The 17,019-nt window shown below is 34.6% G+C and overlaps 1 protein-coding gene across 1 annotated transcript in view; it reads left to right on the forward strand.

The window, feature by feature from the left end:
* Positions 1-13,454: 13,454 nt before the first annotated feature.
* CNGB3 (cyclic nucleotide gated channel subunit beta 3) overlaps positions 13,455-17,019 on the forward strand; it is a 147,871-nt gene continuing 144,306 nt past the window's right edge. Inside the window, exon 1 of the mRNA XM_003940502.4 lies at positions 13,455-13,704. Within this exon, the coding sequence (XP_003940551.1) occupies positions 13,576-13,704 (129 nt within the window). The 5' untranslated portion in view covers positions 13,455-13,575. The remainder of the gene's footprint in view (positions 13,705-17,019) is intronic.

Raw genomic sequence — 17,019 nt, forward strand, 5'->3', positions numbered from 1 at the left:
AATTTTGGAGGATAAACAAAGATTTGTACAAATTCAGTTCAGTCTCTTAAAATTTATAATCATCTTTCTCTTGCCTGCAATGCTCCCCTCAATAGCCCCATACAACTAAGTTTCTCTCTACTTTCCTTGACTTCCACTCAAGTTTCTACTCTGCACTCAAGAATTAGCTACTGGAAGCCTTCTGAAAATGTCATGCAATAAACAAATAAATAAATAGTTCCATATTTTGTGCTAGTCATGCCCACTATACATATCTCTCCTATAGTTTTAATGTAATTAAGTATCTAAACTTATTCTTTCACTCCCCACCTCCACTGGGATGTGAACTTCTCAAGTCCAGGACTCCATCTGATTAATCCAGACACAGACTGATGTCTAGTAGTAGAAAGCAATTAAAATAAATACTTCAGTGCTCACAGTACTTTACTGAATTGTAATTAATATGCAATAAAATGCATAAATCTTAAATGTAGACTTCACTGAATTTTGACAAATATAATATATCATTTTATCATCACTCAGATTAAGACACAGAACATTTCCACCACCCCAGAAAGTTCATACCTGCTTCTTTTTGCTCAGTGTTCCCCCCATAGTCTCAAGTCCATCCTACCACGTAAAGGCAACCTGTCTCTCATTTTATCAGCAAAGATGAGCTTTAACTATTCTTTTACTTCATATAAATGAAATCACTAAGAATATAGTATTTTGTATCTGGCTTCTTTCTCACAACAAAATGTCTTAAAGATGTATTTCTGTTGTTCTATGTATCAGCTGTCTGTTTCTTTTGATTGTTTCAACATATTTCTTTGTGTAAATAGACCACAATTTTAACTATTTTCATGATGACGAACATTTGTATTATTTCCATTTTTAAACTAATTATTTAAAAATCTGCTCTGAACATTACCATACAAGTTTTTATGTGGACCTAAGCATTCATTTCTCTTGGGTGTGTTTCTAAGAGTAAAATTGCTAAGCAACAGAATAGACATGTGTTTTACTGTATTAGAAACTGCCAGTCTCTGAAAGTGGCTGTAAGATTTATGTTCCCATTTATATAGCAATTCTGGTGGGTATTTAGCGATATCTCCTTGTGGTTTCAATATATGTTTGTAGAATAAGCTTGAGCTCCTCCATAATAAATACTAAGCAAATGCTTGGTGAAAATGATGCTAAAATAATATCCTGACGTATCATAACAACAAAGTTTAACAAGAAAACATTCCTGTTAAACAGTTAGTTATATACATGCCAGTGGAGCAGAATAACCTACTTTTAGTGTTTCTGCTATAAGGTATTTAATATATGCTAATTTTTCTTTTTAACTTATTATTTATATATCATTAAAAGTTCTATTATCAAACATTTTCAAAGTTGTATCAGTATCACAAACATACCATTTATTAAGTATCAAGTGATTTAATTAAGTATCAAGAGATTTAATTACAGAGGGGTATACTATAAAGGAGACAAGCCTATCTCCTTTATGCAGAGGAAGAAACTAGAGTTTACGTAAGTTGTGAGGTGCCAAAATTTACAGTTAATTAACTTAAACTATCTTTTCAGGAAACATTCTCTAATATCAAGTCCTTCATTTTCCCTGCTAGGTCATTTTTCCTTCTAGTGACTCATAAAGCTCAATAAAGTTGAAATAGTGTTTCAACTTTAATCCAGACACAAAGTATAATAAGTCTCAAAATGCTAAAAAGAGAAAGTGAGCCCATTGTTATAGATGTCCATAACAATATAAACAGGTTTCCTTCTCGGACACTGCTTAGAAACCAAGGGATGAACAAGTTGATAGTAATAAACCCTTTAGTTACCAGAATCCTGTAAAATCAGAAATAGACATAGCAAAAACTTTGCATTAATTGAATTAAATAATTGGTAATACCCTAAAAAAGTATGAGGTGAAGAAATTAGAAAATGCCTTATAAATTAATTACAGTAATTGAACTCAGTTATTATAGGACACACAAGAAGAGTCACTTAAAAATTATTGTAAAGATTTACTATATAACCATCAAAATTCTCTGCATTTAATCTCCTTATGAAGGTTCAGTCTGCAACCAATAAGAAAAGACTCAATTATTTAAAAATTATACATAATTTCAAATGCAGGCTATTGTTACAGAAGATTTAGATTAAAGTATGCTTCAGGTTAGAACACATTTGCAAATCTTAGGTATAATTAAGTAACTAATTAAGATGCTTTTAAACTCCTTTTCATTAATTACTTATTTATTTAACAGGACATATTGTTTGCCTACATATTAAAAGGCACTGACTGTAAGGGCCGAAAATGGATTAATGATATTCCCTGTATCTTCATGTTTTTATTGTTCATCAGCATGCCTATACCCTCCAATAAACTGTGAGCTCTTGAAAAACAGGGTGTTTCCATGGAATACTTATGCACCTGTAAAATAGAATGAATTCATGTCGTTTGCAGGGACATGGATCACACTGGAAATCATCATCCTCAGCAGACTAACAGAGAAACAGAAAACAAAACACCATATGTTCTTACTCGTAAGTGGGAGCTGAACAATGAGAACACATGGACACAGGGAGGGGAACATCACACACTGGGGCCTGTTGGGGGGAGGATTGGGAGAAAGGAGAGGGAGAGCATTAGGACAAATACCTAATGCATGAGGGGCTTAAAACCTCGATGAAGGGTTGACAGGGGCAGTAAACCGATCATGGCATATATATACCTATGTAACAAACCTGCAGGTTCAGCACATGTATCCCAGAATTTAAAGTAAAATAAAAAACAAAGAAAAGTATTACCCAACATAATCAATTTGGAGAAGTAGAGAAAAAGTGAATTTGTAAATTTCTGTATGTAATTCTGATTTCTCCCTGTATTTACATAAAGTCCATGAGAAAGGTTATTATAAATTCCATTATGGTTTAAAAATTTTTTAAAAGAAAAACAGTATGTCTCAATTTTTATATCTCTGATGCTCAAGAGATAGGTTCTCAAAAGCAATACAGCTTTGACATTAAAGTTCCAGCTTTACTGTTCATTCGCTATGTAACTTGGGCAAATTACTTAATTCCTTTAACTTTTATAACTGAATATTGAGGGTAATAAAATCTGAGAAGATATTAAGTGAAATAACATATGTAATGTGTCTGGTCTTCAATATAATTGATCATTACATTTATTGAATCATTTAATACTGAATAAATGAATCCATAAATCAACAAATAAACACAAGTATAATATGTGGCAATATATAATAAGTGTTCTAAGAGTAACGGAAGCAATATTTGGAAACTTACTGACCTCCAAACTAAACTATAGGTATTAGAGAGTCAGTATGGCACCTACCTGAGATTATTTCAAAAACTTAATTTGTCTTTTTAGAAATATTAATTTGACTGCATTATATAAAATAGATGATATCATCCTATAAAAAGAAAGGCTGGTACTTTTTAAAGCTGTCATGAAAGACAGGAAAAGACAGAGAATCCATTTGAGACTGAAAAATATTGAAGAGGCGTGGCAATCAAATAAAATAGAGTCAGTGCTCTATATTATTTGAGATACAGTATACCTCTAAATCCATGGGCTCTGTATCCACAGATTCAACCAACTGCCGATCAAAACTATTATAAAAAATAAAAATAACAATACAACAATAAAAATAATACATTTTCAAATGAAGTATAACAACTACATAGCATTTACATTGTATTGGGTATTATAAGTTATCTAAAGATGATTTAAAGTATATGGAAAAATATACATAGTTTATAAGCAAATAATACAGCGTTTTATATTAGGAGCTTGAACATTCATGATTTTAGTATCTGCAGGGCTCCTGGAACCAGCTCCCTGTGGATACCAAGGAACAGGATGACTGATCTTATATTGGATCCTAGATCAGAAAGGAAAAGGGAACATTTTTGAGACAGTTGGAAAAATCTAAACAAAATCTGTGGATATCATGTTAGTGTTATATCAATGTTGATTTCCTGATTTGGGGGTTGAATGATGATTGTATCACACTGGAATACTTGAGAGTGATGGGACATCATGTTTGCAACCTGCTCTCAGATGGTTCAGGGAAGATTGATGATAATTGGTATACAAAAAGAAAGGGAGAGTGAGTGTGCCAATGTAGTAAAATGTAAAATGTTATCAAACTAGAAAATCCTGATGAAGCAGATGCTGATTTGTTTGCGGTGCTGTTGCAACTTTTTTAAAATTTGAAACTACTTCAAAGGACAGGCATACCTCATTTTATTGTGCCTCACAGACATTGCGTATAAATTGAAGATGTGTCAGGGAAGTCTATGGACATTGTTTTTCCAACAGCATGTGCTAACTTCACGTCTCTGTGTCACATTTTGATAACTGTCTCAATATTTCAACTTTTATTATTATTATGTTTGTTATGGTAATCATAATAAGTGATCTTTGATGTAACTATTGTAATTATTTTGGGCTGCCACAAACTGTGCCCTTATAGGATGATGAACTTAATTAATAAATGTGTGTTCTGACTGCTCCACCAACCTGCCATTTCTCATCTCTCTCCCTTTCCTCGTGCCTCCCTATTCCCTGAGACACAACAATATTGGTGAATGGCCTCTAAGTATTCAAGTGAATGCAAAGTCACATGTCTCTCACTTAAAATCAAAAGGTAGAAATGATTAAATGCTGTAAGGAAGTTGTATCAAAAGCAAAGAAAGGAGGCAAGGTAGACCTCTTGCATCAGTTAGTCAAGTTGTGAATACAAAATAAAAATTATGGAAGGGAATTAAAAGTGCCACTCTGGTGAACAGACAAATGGTAAAAATGCAAAACAGACTTACTGCTGATATAAAAAATGTTTTAGTGATCTGAAGAGGTCAAACCAGCCACAGCACTCCCTTAAACTAAATTCTAATATAGATTAAACCCTAACCCTCCTCAATGCTATGAAGTCTGAGAGAAGTGAGGAAGCTGCAGAAGAAAAGTTTGAAACTAGCAGAGCTTGGTTCATGTGGTTTAAGGAAAAAAGCCATCTCCATATCATAAAAGTTCAAGGTGTAGCCACAGGTGCTGATGTAGACACTTCATCATGTTATTCAGAAAATCTAGCTGAGATCACTGATGAAATTGGTCACGCTAAACAACAGATTTTTCCAGTGGTGACAAAACAGTCTTCTATTGGAAAAAGATGGTATCTAGGACTTTTACAGATAAAGAGAAGAAATCTTTATCTGTAAAGATTTCTGGCTTCAAAGTTTCAAAGAACAGGCTGACTCTCCTGTTAGAGGCTAATGCAGCTGGCAACTTTATGTTGAGGCCAATGCTCATTTATTCATTCCAAATACCCTAGGGCCTTTAAGAATTATGTTAGATCTACTCTGCCTGTGATCTACAATGGAAAAACAAAGCCTGAATAACAGCACATCTGTTTACAGCATGGTTTCCTGAATATTTGAAGACTATATTGAGACCTACAGATCAGGAAAAAAAAAAATCTCTTTCAAAATATTACTTCTCATTGACAATGCACCTGGTCACTTAAGAACTCTGATAAAGCTGTACAAGAAGATGAATGTTGTTTTTAATGCCTGCTAACACAGCGGCCATTCTGCACCCCGTGCAAAGATCAAGGAGTAATTTCAACATTCAAGTCTTATTTTAAGAAATACATTTATAAGGCTATAGTTGCCATAGATAGTGATTCCTCTGATGGATCTAAGCAAAGTAAATTGGAAATCTTCTGGAAAGAATTCACCATTCTGAATGCCATTAAGAACATGAGAGGTCAAAATATCAACATAATAGGAATTTGAAAGAAGTTGATCCCAGCCCTCATGGATGACTGAGAAATTCAAGACTCAGTGGAGGGAATAACAGCAGATGGGGTGGAATTAGCAAGGGAACTCAAATTAAGATTTGACTGAATTGTTGCAATCTCATGATAGAATTTAAACAGATAAGGAGTTGCTTCTTATAGATGAGAAAATAATAACAGTAATAATAATAATAATGGTTACTTGAGATGGAAACTACTGGTGAAGATGCTATGGATATGGCTGAAATAACAAAAAAGGGTTAAGAATATGATACAAATTTAGTTGTAAAGCAGCACCAGGGTGTGAAAGGATTGACTTCAATTTTGAAAGAAGTTCTAATATGAAGTAAAATGCTATCAAACAGCATTTCATGCTACAGAAAAATCTTTTGTGGAAGGAAGAGTCAGTTGATGAGAAAAACTTCATTGCTATCTTATTTTAAGAAATTGTTATGGCCCCTAACCTTCAGCAACAGCCATCCTGGTCAGTAAGCAGCCATCAACATCAAGGCTGCTCTCTACCAGCAAGACTCTCTACTGGGAAAAAGATTATGACTTGCAGAAGACTCAGATGAATGCTACCATTATTTTTATCAACAAGTATTTTTTCACTAAGATATGTACATTGGTTTTTCAACATAATGCCATTGCACACTTAATAGTTTATAGCATAGTGTAAACATAACTTTGATATCACTGGGATTAAAAAATTCATGTGACTTACTTTTTTTGTGCCATATTTGCTGTATTGTGGTGGTCTGGAACTGAACATGAAGGATCTCTGAGGTACGACTGTAATTTTTTTTTTTTTTTCAAGCAAGTGCATCAGGAGATTCAACCTGAGAGATATTTATGCATCAATTTCAGAATCTGTTCTCAGTGAAATCAGTGACTTCCTCAACGTTACCAAAAAATATGGACAACATTGCTCAAATAAGTGCTCTGCTGGATTCCTCATTCCCTCTCAGGGGTGGGCTTCTACCTCCTCCCACACATATGGGTTAGCCATCTGGCTTCCATATGCATTGCTCAGGCTTCCCCTGGCCAACCCAGAAGTTGTTACAACAGTACAGCATTCTCTAGGTATTTGAATAACATGGCAAAAATGGGCATAAAGAAGAAGGAATACGGATCTGACATTTTGTAAACGAAGCATCAAAGAAACAAGTAGCAAATTCATATAATGAAGATAAGGGAAAGAATTAAAGGAATGATCATGTCGTGAACAAAAAAGAAAGTCAGAAAAAGCTGCTAGATTGGTGGTAAGGGGGATAAATTTATTTTTAAATAGGTTGATTGTAAAGTGATTATGAGACATTTTGAATTAAATTTCCAGCAGAGTGTAGGAACCATAATGCTAAAATCCAAGGATGAAATAGATTCTGGTTTCTAAATTATAACTAATAACCACTGTCAAAATTTTCAAATTTCTAAATATTATATCTATCTCTCAAATTTAAGGCACCAATGAAGTTTTACCACTGGTAAATTTGAAATTTTAAATTGTCGAAAAGGAATAACATCTTTGTGTTGGGTCAAGGATTAACATGTATTTATATATATTGGCTTTTATTACTGAGATAACCAACAGCTATTATTCATACCAACAACCACTTACAATAACAGATGGATGTATTTTTTGTTAGAACTAAGAACATTTTGGTATAGCTCAGAAATTTCCACAACATTAGATTCAGATCATTGATAAATTTAGAATATAGAAAAAATGCCGTTAAAAGCTGCTTAGCTAGAAAGCTAATTGTACATAGACAATCTTCTTTGCAAATGGCACAATTAATCTCCTTACATAACCGTAGATCATGATGTTCAATTAACTGAAGTGCTTTCAGTTAGTTCTCTAAATGATAAAAAATAAATAAATAAGCAATGATAGTCCACCTTTGGAACCAAGCACTGAAATAGGCTAATCAACTTTGTAAAAAAAAAAAAAAAAGTAAAAGAATGAGGAAACTTCCTAGTTACACCATCCATAGTCACAGAACAAATTCATCACGACCTGATTACTGTTTATAAAATACTAACATAAGGATTTTTTTTCAAAACATTTATTCTATTAGTCACAGACTAAACCAATATAGTATTCATTAGTCACAGATGCCACTAGTTATTAACAATTTCCTGAAGGCATTTTTACCCTTAATATCTGTTACATTCACTGCTCATGCATTTTAATTATAAGTTAAAAGCAATGCAAATATTATAATCAAAGAAACAGTATTTCTACTTATTGAAATACTATATTTAAAATCCCTTTGGTTTCAGAAATTTTTAAATTTCATTATCTAGTCATATTACACCTGCAGACGACTAAAAAAAAAATCTAAACACTCTAAATTTGTCATCGCATAAAATCATACTGGCAAATATTTCTAAATAACGCTATACATATTTTATGAGGGAAAACTGTCTCTAAGTATCAGTTGCTATAATTCCACTTCACAAGATCATTAGTCAATGTCATTAAGTCAAGAAAAATAAATATATTCAGAAATGTTCTTTGAATATTTATTTTTTTAATGCAAAGTTAATGTTTCGCTAATCCTAAAATAATTAAAAGAACATAAAATCAGTGCCATCAGTCTCTTTTGGAACTGATATGGTCTACATCTCACATATAATGTAAAGAAAATTGTATATGTTTCATGTTTATTGTTAATATTCAACAGTTTAACAAATCTTTGTTATGTATCTGTTATATTAAAGTCACTGTGTTGGCCACATAAACTGCTAACTATTGTACTCATAATTCACTGGATGTTGTTTCTGATGTCTGGACCTTTCCAATCTGCCTGGAAAGCCCCTCATTTTTCAAAACCTGTCATAAGCATTAGTTCATCCACGGAGCTTTACTCTCCATTTACAGTCCATTCACACAAAGGCAGACTTGGTCATCTGCTCTTCTCTGCTTAGGTAGCATGATTCACACACTGTCATTACGGAAGTTGTCTTAGGATTGTCTATAAACCTTCTGTCTTTCCCTCTCAAAAGGTGAGTGTGTACCACGTTTTGGTCGTCTCTGTAAATCCGATAGCAGCTAGCCGAGCACCTGACACACACTGAAAACCCAAATGTTCACTGCTCAATAAAATTATATGCTTTAAAATAGAGTGTATTTTAAATTCTAGTGCTTCTGAAAACACAATTTGTTTTATTCAATTAATTGGCAAATATTTGTTGAGAATTTAACTTATAGCAAGTAATTTTTATCTGCCATCTTATTCATTGGCTTGTGTAATCTAGCTTGTTACTCTAGTTTCTGTTTTACAGATGAGTGCCTAAACCTTGCTCGCAGGTAACCTGACATTCCTAGTAAATTTTTTCTCTAAGTCATAATTTTTTTAAAAAAGCTCATAATTTACTCACCTATTTTTCTGCCTTACTAAGTATATTCAGTGTAGTTAATTTTTTAGGACTTGGTCAGTGTTCAGATTTGTTACCGGGTTATTATCTTCTAAAATACACAGCCCCAAACCTGAGATCGGGGGAGACTTCTGGGAATTCCCGTCTTCAATTACTGCTTTTGGTTATCTACTGCAAACCAGCTATTCCCCTTATACTCAGTGGTTGCTCTTCCCTTATTGAAATAATATTTAGACTACTTGAACTTAATTCAGAAGGATCCCAGAAAATTGCCTAAATGTTTCTTTCTAGTAGGCATAGGGGAAAATATAACCTTAATTGGTTTTATAATCTTAATTTTTTCCCAATAACTTGCCAGAAAAAAAACAAATCTTCAACCCATGAACCCTCCCAAAAGCAGCGGAGACTGTGATTTGAGAACTGCTAGAAGCAAGTCCTCCTCCTTCAAAATTACCCACAGTGGGAATGTCTGAAATTCCAACATTAACGATTCCCTCAAAGAAACAGAGCATTTCCCAAACCTGACTTCTATTAAGTGAAAACTTTATTATAGATCCTCCAGCATTGATATGAATAATTCATAAGAATAATACTTAAATACGTTCAAACCTGAAACTAGATATAATCTTCATTTGCTTCTAATTTTATAGGACTATAAAGCTAAAACCTATTTTAAAATTTAACCTAAAACTTAAAAATCAATAAGATTAAAATAATCTCAATATGATGCTAATGCCCTGCTGAAAATAAACTTACTATTCACAAGAAGAATATGGAACTGTTTGCTAATGATGATAATCTTTTTGTTTTAGCTTAGCTTTATTATGATCTGATTTGTATTTTATATGTTATATTCCTATGTGCCATTTGTATACCATCTATGGTATCTAAGACACCATTTGTTGTAAAACATACCATTATTTTATGCATGTTTCTCTTAGCCTATCCAAACCTCAGCCTGCAATGACTACTAATAAAAAACAACGAAGCTTTAACATTTGTGTTCTTCCAGGGATACTTTTTTTCAGCTTCTTCTTACATACTGCATCTACCACAGAGAAACTCTTTATTGTTAATCTAGAACTAAGAGATGGTCTATACCATCTTCTTCTTGTTATTTATTCAACAAACATTCATAAAGTACCTAAAATATGCCAGGCACTGAGTTGGGCACAGAACTCTGAAGGTGGCCAAAGTGTAGTCTCTGCCTGCAGAAGCTTATGCTGTAATAGAGGAAACAGACCCAGACACGGCTGTAAAATGAGAACTGATAAAGTAGACATCTCCGTGTGGCACAAGATACAATTGCAACAAAAAAGACAGGATTATAAGTATAGCTGTCCATGGTAGAAGAGAGGAAAGGTGGGAGAAGGAAATACCAAGCTTAAGCTAGATAGTCAAAGAGTGGAACAGCATTGCAGGCAAGGGAACAGTACACATGAGCAAAGACATGGGCAGAGATAAGAAAAAGGAGAGAAGCTCAAGCTATTCTAAATTATTGATTACAGCAAGAGCTGAAAGAGAGGGAGGTGTTACATATGAAACCAGAGTTAGGCAAAGGTCAATGATACAAGGCCCAGAATGTCCTGGTAAGGAGTTTAGACATTACGCCACAGAAAAGGAGGAGTGGCTGAGGGGCTTCAGTTAGACATACAGCTCTATTGAAGAAAAATTGTTTTTATTCCCACTGGCATACACTACTTCAGCAATATGGCAAGTTGGTACAAAAAGAAATTAAATTGTTATTGGTAAAATTCCAGTAAGCCATTTCACCCAGAATAAGCAACTCTCCCTCTTGCCTTGTCTTCTTTTTTTTTTTTTTTTTTTTTTTTGAGACGGAGTTTCGCTCTTGTTACCCAGGCTGGAGTGCAATGGCGCGATCTCGGCTCACCGCAACCTCCGCCTCCTGGGTTCAGGCAATTCTCCTGCCTCAGCCTCCTGAGTAGCTGGCATTACAGGCACACGCCACCATGCCCAGCTAATTTTTTGTATTTTTAGTAGAGACGGGGTTTCACCATGTTGACCAGGATGGTCTCCATCTCTCGACCTCGTGATCCACCCGCCTCCGCCTCCCAAAGTACTGGGATTACATGCTTGAGCCACCGCGCCCGGCTTGCCTTGTCTTCTTACTGATTGGAGAGCTCCTCTGTGGAACAGCACTAATCACAGAATTTAAAATCAGAAGAAAAGAAACATTTTTTCCCAAGCTAGCTATTTCCAGGTTAAGGCAAGAGATTTACTTTAGTCCACAGAGCCACCAAAGTGAAAAAGGAATGATCCAAAATTTATGTTCTTCATTCCAGAATTCTTTCTAGTTGTCTATTTATCAATCTTTGAGACCTCTGATAGAGACAAAATGAAAGTATTCATTTAGAACTTTAATGCCCATATTAATGCTACGGTGTTGTCAAAAATCAGGTTGTCGGAGGTATTTTAAACCATTTTTAAAGGTGCCTGCGTTACTTAAGAATATCTCTATCCCATTTATTCTGACCTGTGATAATCCTAAAGGGTTAAATTGTCAAAACAGACTACCTAGAATCATAGATCTTACCTAGCACTAAAATTTATTAATGATTCACTGGATGCAAGCCACCGTCAGAAATTAACAAACATTCATTTTGGGAAAAACCCCAAATCGTCAGACCCAGCATCCAAAACAGACCATTTTCTCCTGCAGTCGGCACATTCTGGTTTTGCATTTATAAGTAAATTTTGAGCATTGTCTGCAAAAGCATTTCTCACAAAAGGAAGGCAGTTTGGTTTGGAATTATCATTCCACATTCTCTTACAGAGCTTACATAGCCCCTCTGTCTCCATTCTCCAGCCAGCCTGCCAAATTCCAGGCTTATTTACAAAAAGCAATCTAGACAGACCAGAAATGTCCTGATTAAAAAAAAAAAATTATCAATAGGGACTCCCTGATATCTTTCCACTGATAAATACTATGAGATTTATAACAAAGTCTGATGAGGTCATTTTTTCCTTTGCAGGTCTCAGGAAGAGAAAAAATTATTCAAGGCCGGCTCTTAACACCTTCCCTTCTTTTGACTTGGCGTCTATGCTTACATACAAAGTTCAAATGTAATCAATTATAGGATTACAGGATTATCTGAAAAGTTCCTATACATATTTGATAATCTCTTCAGAATTATTTCTGAAGCAATAATGGAACCAAAACACCCCCTTCCATTTGTTAACAAAAATAAATAGCTTTGTGTTTCTAAGCCATATAAGTCAAATCATGTATTCAATGAAGTTACTTATTAGGTATATTTATTTTTGATAAAATGGTTGAATCTAAAATTAAAACTTCTAATTTATTTAAAAATCTATAAGGGAACTATGATTTTGGTAATATGAAATCTAAATTAAAATGTTTTTTTCATAAATACATAATATTTCATTTCTGTATTAACTGTAATAAACATATCTAACATATCTTAAAATACATAACTAGTATCTCAAGGAAATTTCCAGATTGCAAAAATACAGACAGCAAGAAGTATTTAATAAGTTGACTTAGGCTGTCCTGGGTGTGGGTATGTGTCTTGCTGCATAAAGGCTTTGGTTTTAATTTGAAACTGCAGAAGAGAAGTGCTTGCACTAAAAACAAAAACAAAAACAAGACCTGTTTAAAAAAACATACACCTTTGGTACACTAAAAATCTCATGCAACAGAATAGAACATCAACAAAGTTTGTCTGGGCTCTGGGTAGAGGGAAAAAAAAGTTATCTATCTTTAACAAATCTTAGTCTTATACCTATGCCTCACACAGATTTGGGGTCAAACTTTACACACACATACAGAGGAAAAGTCAAATAAACAGATTTTTGTTTGTTTGTTTAGCTATGTGGAAATCAACCACCAGAAGAACAGAAAAAGGCAGCTTAAAAATAGGGACCTCACATTGCAGGACTAGAGAAGGGGACTTTGGAGCAGTGAATGATTTGCTTCGTATCCAAAGCCCTCGTGGATGTTTCATTTTTGTAATCATTTTCACATATTACTTTACCTAAAATTAGATAGATAAAGATAGGTAGGTGATTAATTAGAAGGAAAGAAAATACATGAACCAATGTGTTATGTGATCACATTTGAACCATTAAAATCAACTATCCTCTACTTCTAAATTATTCACAAGGGCATTTGGACTCCCTAAAGTTCATAAACAGAGTGCAAATCACCGAACCAGAGGTAATTTGCTGCTTTTAAGCCAAAGCCCTGGCTAGCTAAGGAGTTGCCTGAAGGAATTAACCAGAACAAAATCCAGATTAAATAACTAATAGGCTTGTCTACTGAAGAAAAGGAAAACAAAATACATTTCTCTACCTTAAGACACAGTCATAGATACAGAGGGTTTTCAGAACCACCCCAAAGAAGATGTTTAAATCGCTGACAAAAGTCAACAAGGTGAAGCCTATAGGAGAGAATAATGAGAATGAACAAAGTTCTCATCAGAATAAACAAGGCTCTCAGCCAAGTAATCAGCCTCAGGAAACCACAAGACAGGTATGTTCTCCACATTCCTAAGTAAGCTTTGATTTTCATCATTTCTTATCTGGTAATAGCATTTAATCACTGCTATAATCTATGATTGCTTAATAGTTTCACCCAGCACCATCTGGTACATGTACTCTGTCAGGTTTATCTTTATTAATTTACATATTCTGTAGATATTTGTTTATAAAATGAATAATAAATGTTTAAGATATTATATTAAGATTTGGAAAAGCCAAGTAAGACTTCTCATTGCTGATTTTCACTTCTACGATCATCCGAAATGAAATCATTTCTCAAATATTAAATTGGTTACTTGATTTTCAACAAAAAACATCAACTGTCCTGGTCTTAATAAACCATATTTTAACAATAGATTCTCTAGAGCAATAGGAAACCTATTGGCTCCCAGTTGAGAGCAATTTTGCCACTCAAGGGACATTTGGCAAATGTGGGGACATTTTCAGTTGTCACCGTTCCAGGGTGGGGATGTTACTGTCATCTAGAGGGCAAAGTCTGCAGATGCTGCTAAACATCCTATCATGTACAGCACAGCCCTTCATGACTTAGAATTATACACTACAAAATTTTAAATCTGCCAAAGTGGGACAACCTTACTTTAAACAAAACGTTTCACAAGTTCCAAGTATAATCATCTATAAAATGTATATGATAATTTCTGCTTTGTCGTGAGAACTAGAGACAATATATAAAGCACATGGTAGGTACTTTGCAAGTGGCCATTATTATTATAATTAATGATTTGTGTTTCTGTGACAGGTTTAGGTCCAAAGCCATCATTACAAGAGCAATATTTACTTAGAACTATCTAGAGAATAATTTTCATGAATTACTCACTAGAATTATCTAAAAGAGCTACGGAAGATTTTTAGAGCAATAGTTACTTTTCCATCTGAAAGAGCTGGATGAGAGATGTCAAGTACAAGCAGGAGTGCTCCTCAGGGACTAGGGGAGCATGGTCCAGTGGTTCGTGTTTAAATGAGCCTAGCGGATAGACGACACTGAGGTTATTTAACATTGGCCATGGAAAACCCTCCTTCCTTTTCTGATTAATGTTGATTACTTTGCAGTACAGAGATGAGGAGGACTGTGTTAGTATTGCTTCATGAGCGTGCCCTTGACTTCTTTCTAATTCTTATGCCGAAATAAATAATCACACACTAAAAGTTATTTATGTGTTTAAGAGCTCATACAGTGTCACAGATATTGAGCTGGTACTTTCCTTCAGCTAGTCTTGCTGTATTTTGCTCTGGGAAAGTCACTACAGTCATGCTTAACTCCTGGCTACTGTGATTATTTTCCCAAAGAGCACATAAATACAGCTAACAGCTAATATTTTATTCTCTTAGAGAACGCTGTAGCTAACGGCAATTACCATGTGCCAAGCAAGGTGCTAAGCCCTTTTCCAGCACTACTGTATTTGATCCTCACAACAGTCACGGGTCCTATTATAGTTTGCCGCTTATACCGGTAGCAAATGGCAGAGCCTGGACTGGAACCAAGTCCCATCTGACTTCAGCACCTGAGAGCCAAATCACTAGGCTATACTGCTTCAAAACAGGAGAGATATTAGTTGGGTCAACCCTTTAAGATACTTTGCCTACAGGATAAAAAGATGTTAGAGAGAAGGCGAAAAAAGAGCGGAAACTTCTTAAAGAATTGTTTTTCCTTTCAAAACAGGAATATTGGAGAAGCACTTAGATTAGGCACAGGTAGAGCATTCCTTAGGTATATCCCATGCCATTCTAACAGCCTTAATTTGTGGTGAGTATTAACCATGAAGTCTACTGGCATCATATTATTATTATTATTATTATTATTATTATTATTGAGACAGAATCTCATTCTCAGACTTGACTGTAGTGGTGTAATCTTGACGCACTGCAACCTCTGCCTCCTAAGTTCAAATGATTCTCATGCCTCAGCTTTCCAAGAAGCTGGGATTACAGGTGCATAAAACCACACTTGGCTCGTTTTTGTATTTTTAGTAGAGACGGGGTTTTGCCACGTTGGCCAGGTATCAAACTCTTGACCTCAGATGTTCTGCCCACCTCAACCTCACAAAGTATTGGGATTACAGGCATGGGTCACTGCTACATTATATCTTAAAACTCATATTTGAAGAATTATTTGCATCTGTTTTTCCAAGAACATGTGAGTGTAGGAAAAAAGAGTTTATCTCCAATTTCAAATATGCCAAATGTTAAAAATGATGGAAAGTTAAAACCCTATTTTCTTTCACAGAATTTGATCTTTTAAATGGCATTTAAACAATAAGCCTCTGAACTATGAATAAATGATTAGAGTCTTATAGAAAATATCTAGGAATAAATATATCAATGTATATTGCGCTTTTTAAGGAGTCATTTAAAGAGCTCATTTACAAACCAAAATGTCACGGGTAATTCCCACCTATCCGTGAAAAATAATTCAAGAACTGCAAGTCGATTTAATCCAAACTCTCTCTCTTACCCCAGAATAAGATACTGTTCACATAAATCTACATATGTATGCACATAAAGACCATAACAGAAATGTTTATGAATAACATTGTCATCATAACAATGCAAAAAGACTTGATTGAAGTCAGGAGGCTTTTTCACTGTTTATAAATAGTCCTGGATTTATACTTTTTTAGCTAGGTTCATATAAACTAGATACTCAATCAATTTCATATTCAATAACAATAATATTAATAATAATAGCTGTCTTGCCTAACATATATGGTTATTGTGAGGCTTAAGTGAAATCAGCCAGTTAATTTATTTTTTAGTTTTAAATGCTTCTATGACATACAGGGCTTAAAAATAATGTCAAAACTCCATAGCAGGCACACAAGACTCTCAGTGTCCTTCTGGTCCCTGCCCAGTCTCAAGCCTCATCTACTCACCCTTTGTCCCATCCAGCTGCTCCTACTGTAGTTTCTCCCCACCTATGTGGGGTCATGCCTTTGGCTTTTGCTTAACCTGCAACATCTGCCTGGAATGTTTTCTAAGTCTTCTCCATGTGGAAAACAAAAATCTTATCTTCATAAAATCAAGAGTCACTTTCTGTGTAATAGTTTCCTTCCTTTCCCTTCTACTCCAGTAGAATTGACCACTTCGTGCTTATGCCCCATCCTTATCCTCTACAGACACTGTCTCATCACCTACATTTTTTTGCACTAAATATTTTTGTGTGTTTGTTTCCCCTTCTAGACTGTCCATAGCTTGGGAGTCAATCTTTCTATATTCTAACCTCATATTTTGTTTCACTCTGCCCCTGTAGGAATATCTTGAGGCATACACTGGCCATGTGTAGTGGGAC

The sequence above is a fragment of the Saimiri boliviensis genome, chromosome 15 (assembly GCF_048565385.1).
Source record: "Saimiri boliviensis isolate mSaiBol1 chromosome 15, mSaiBol1.pri, whole genome shotgun sequence".
Taxonomy (NCBI): Eukaryota; Metazoa; Chordata; class Mammalia; order Primates; family Cebidae; genus Saimiri; species Saimiri boliviensis.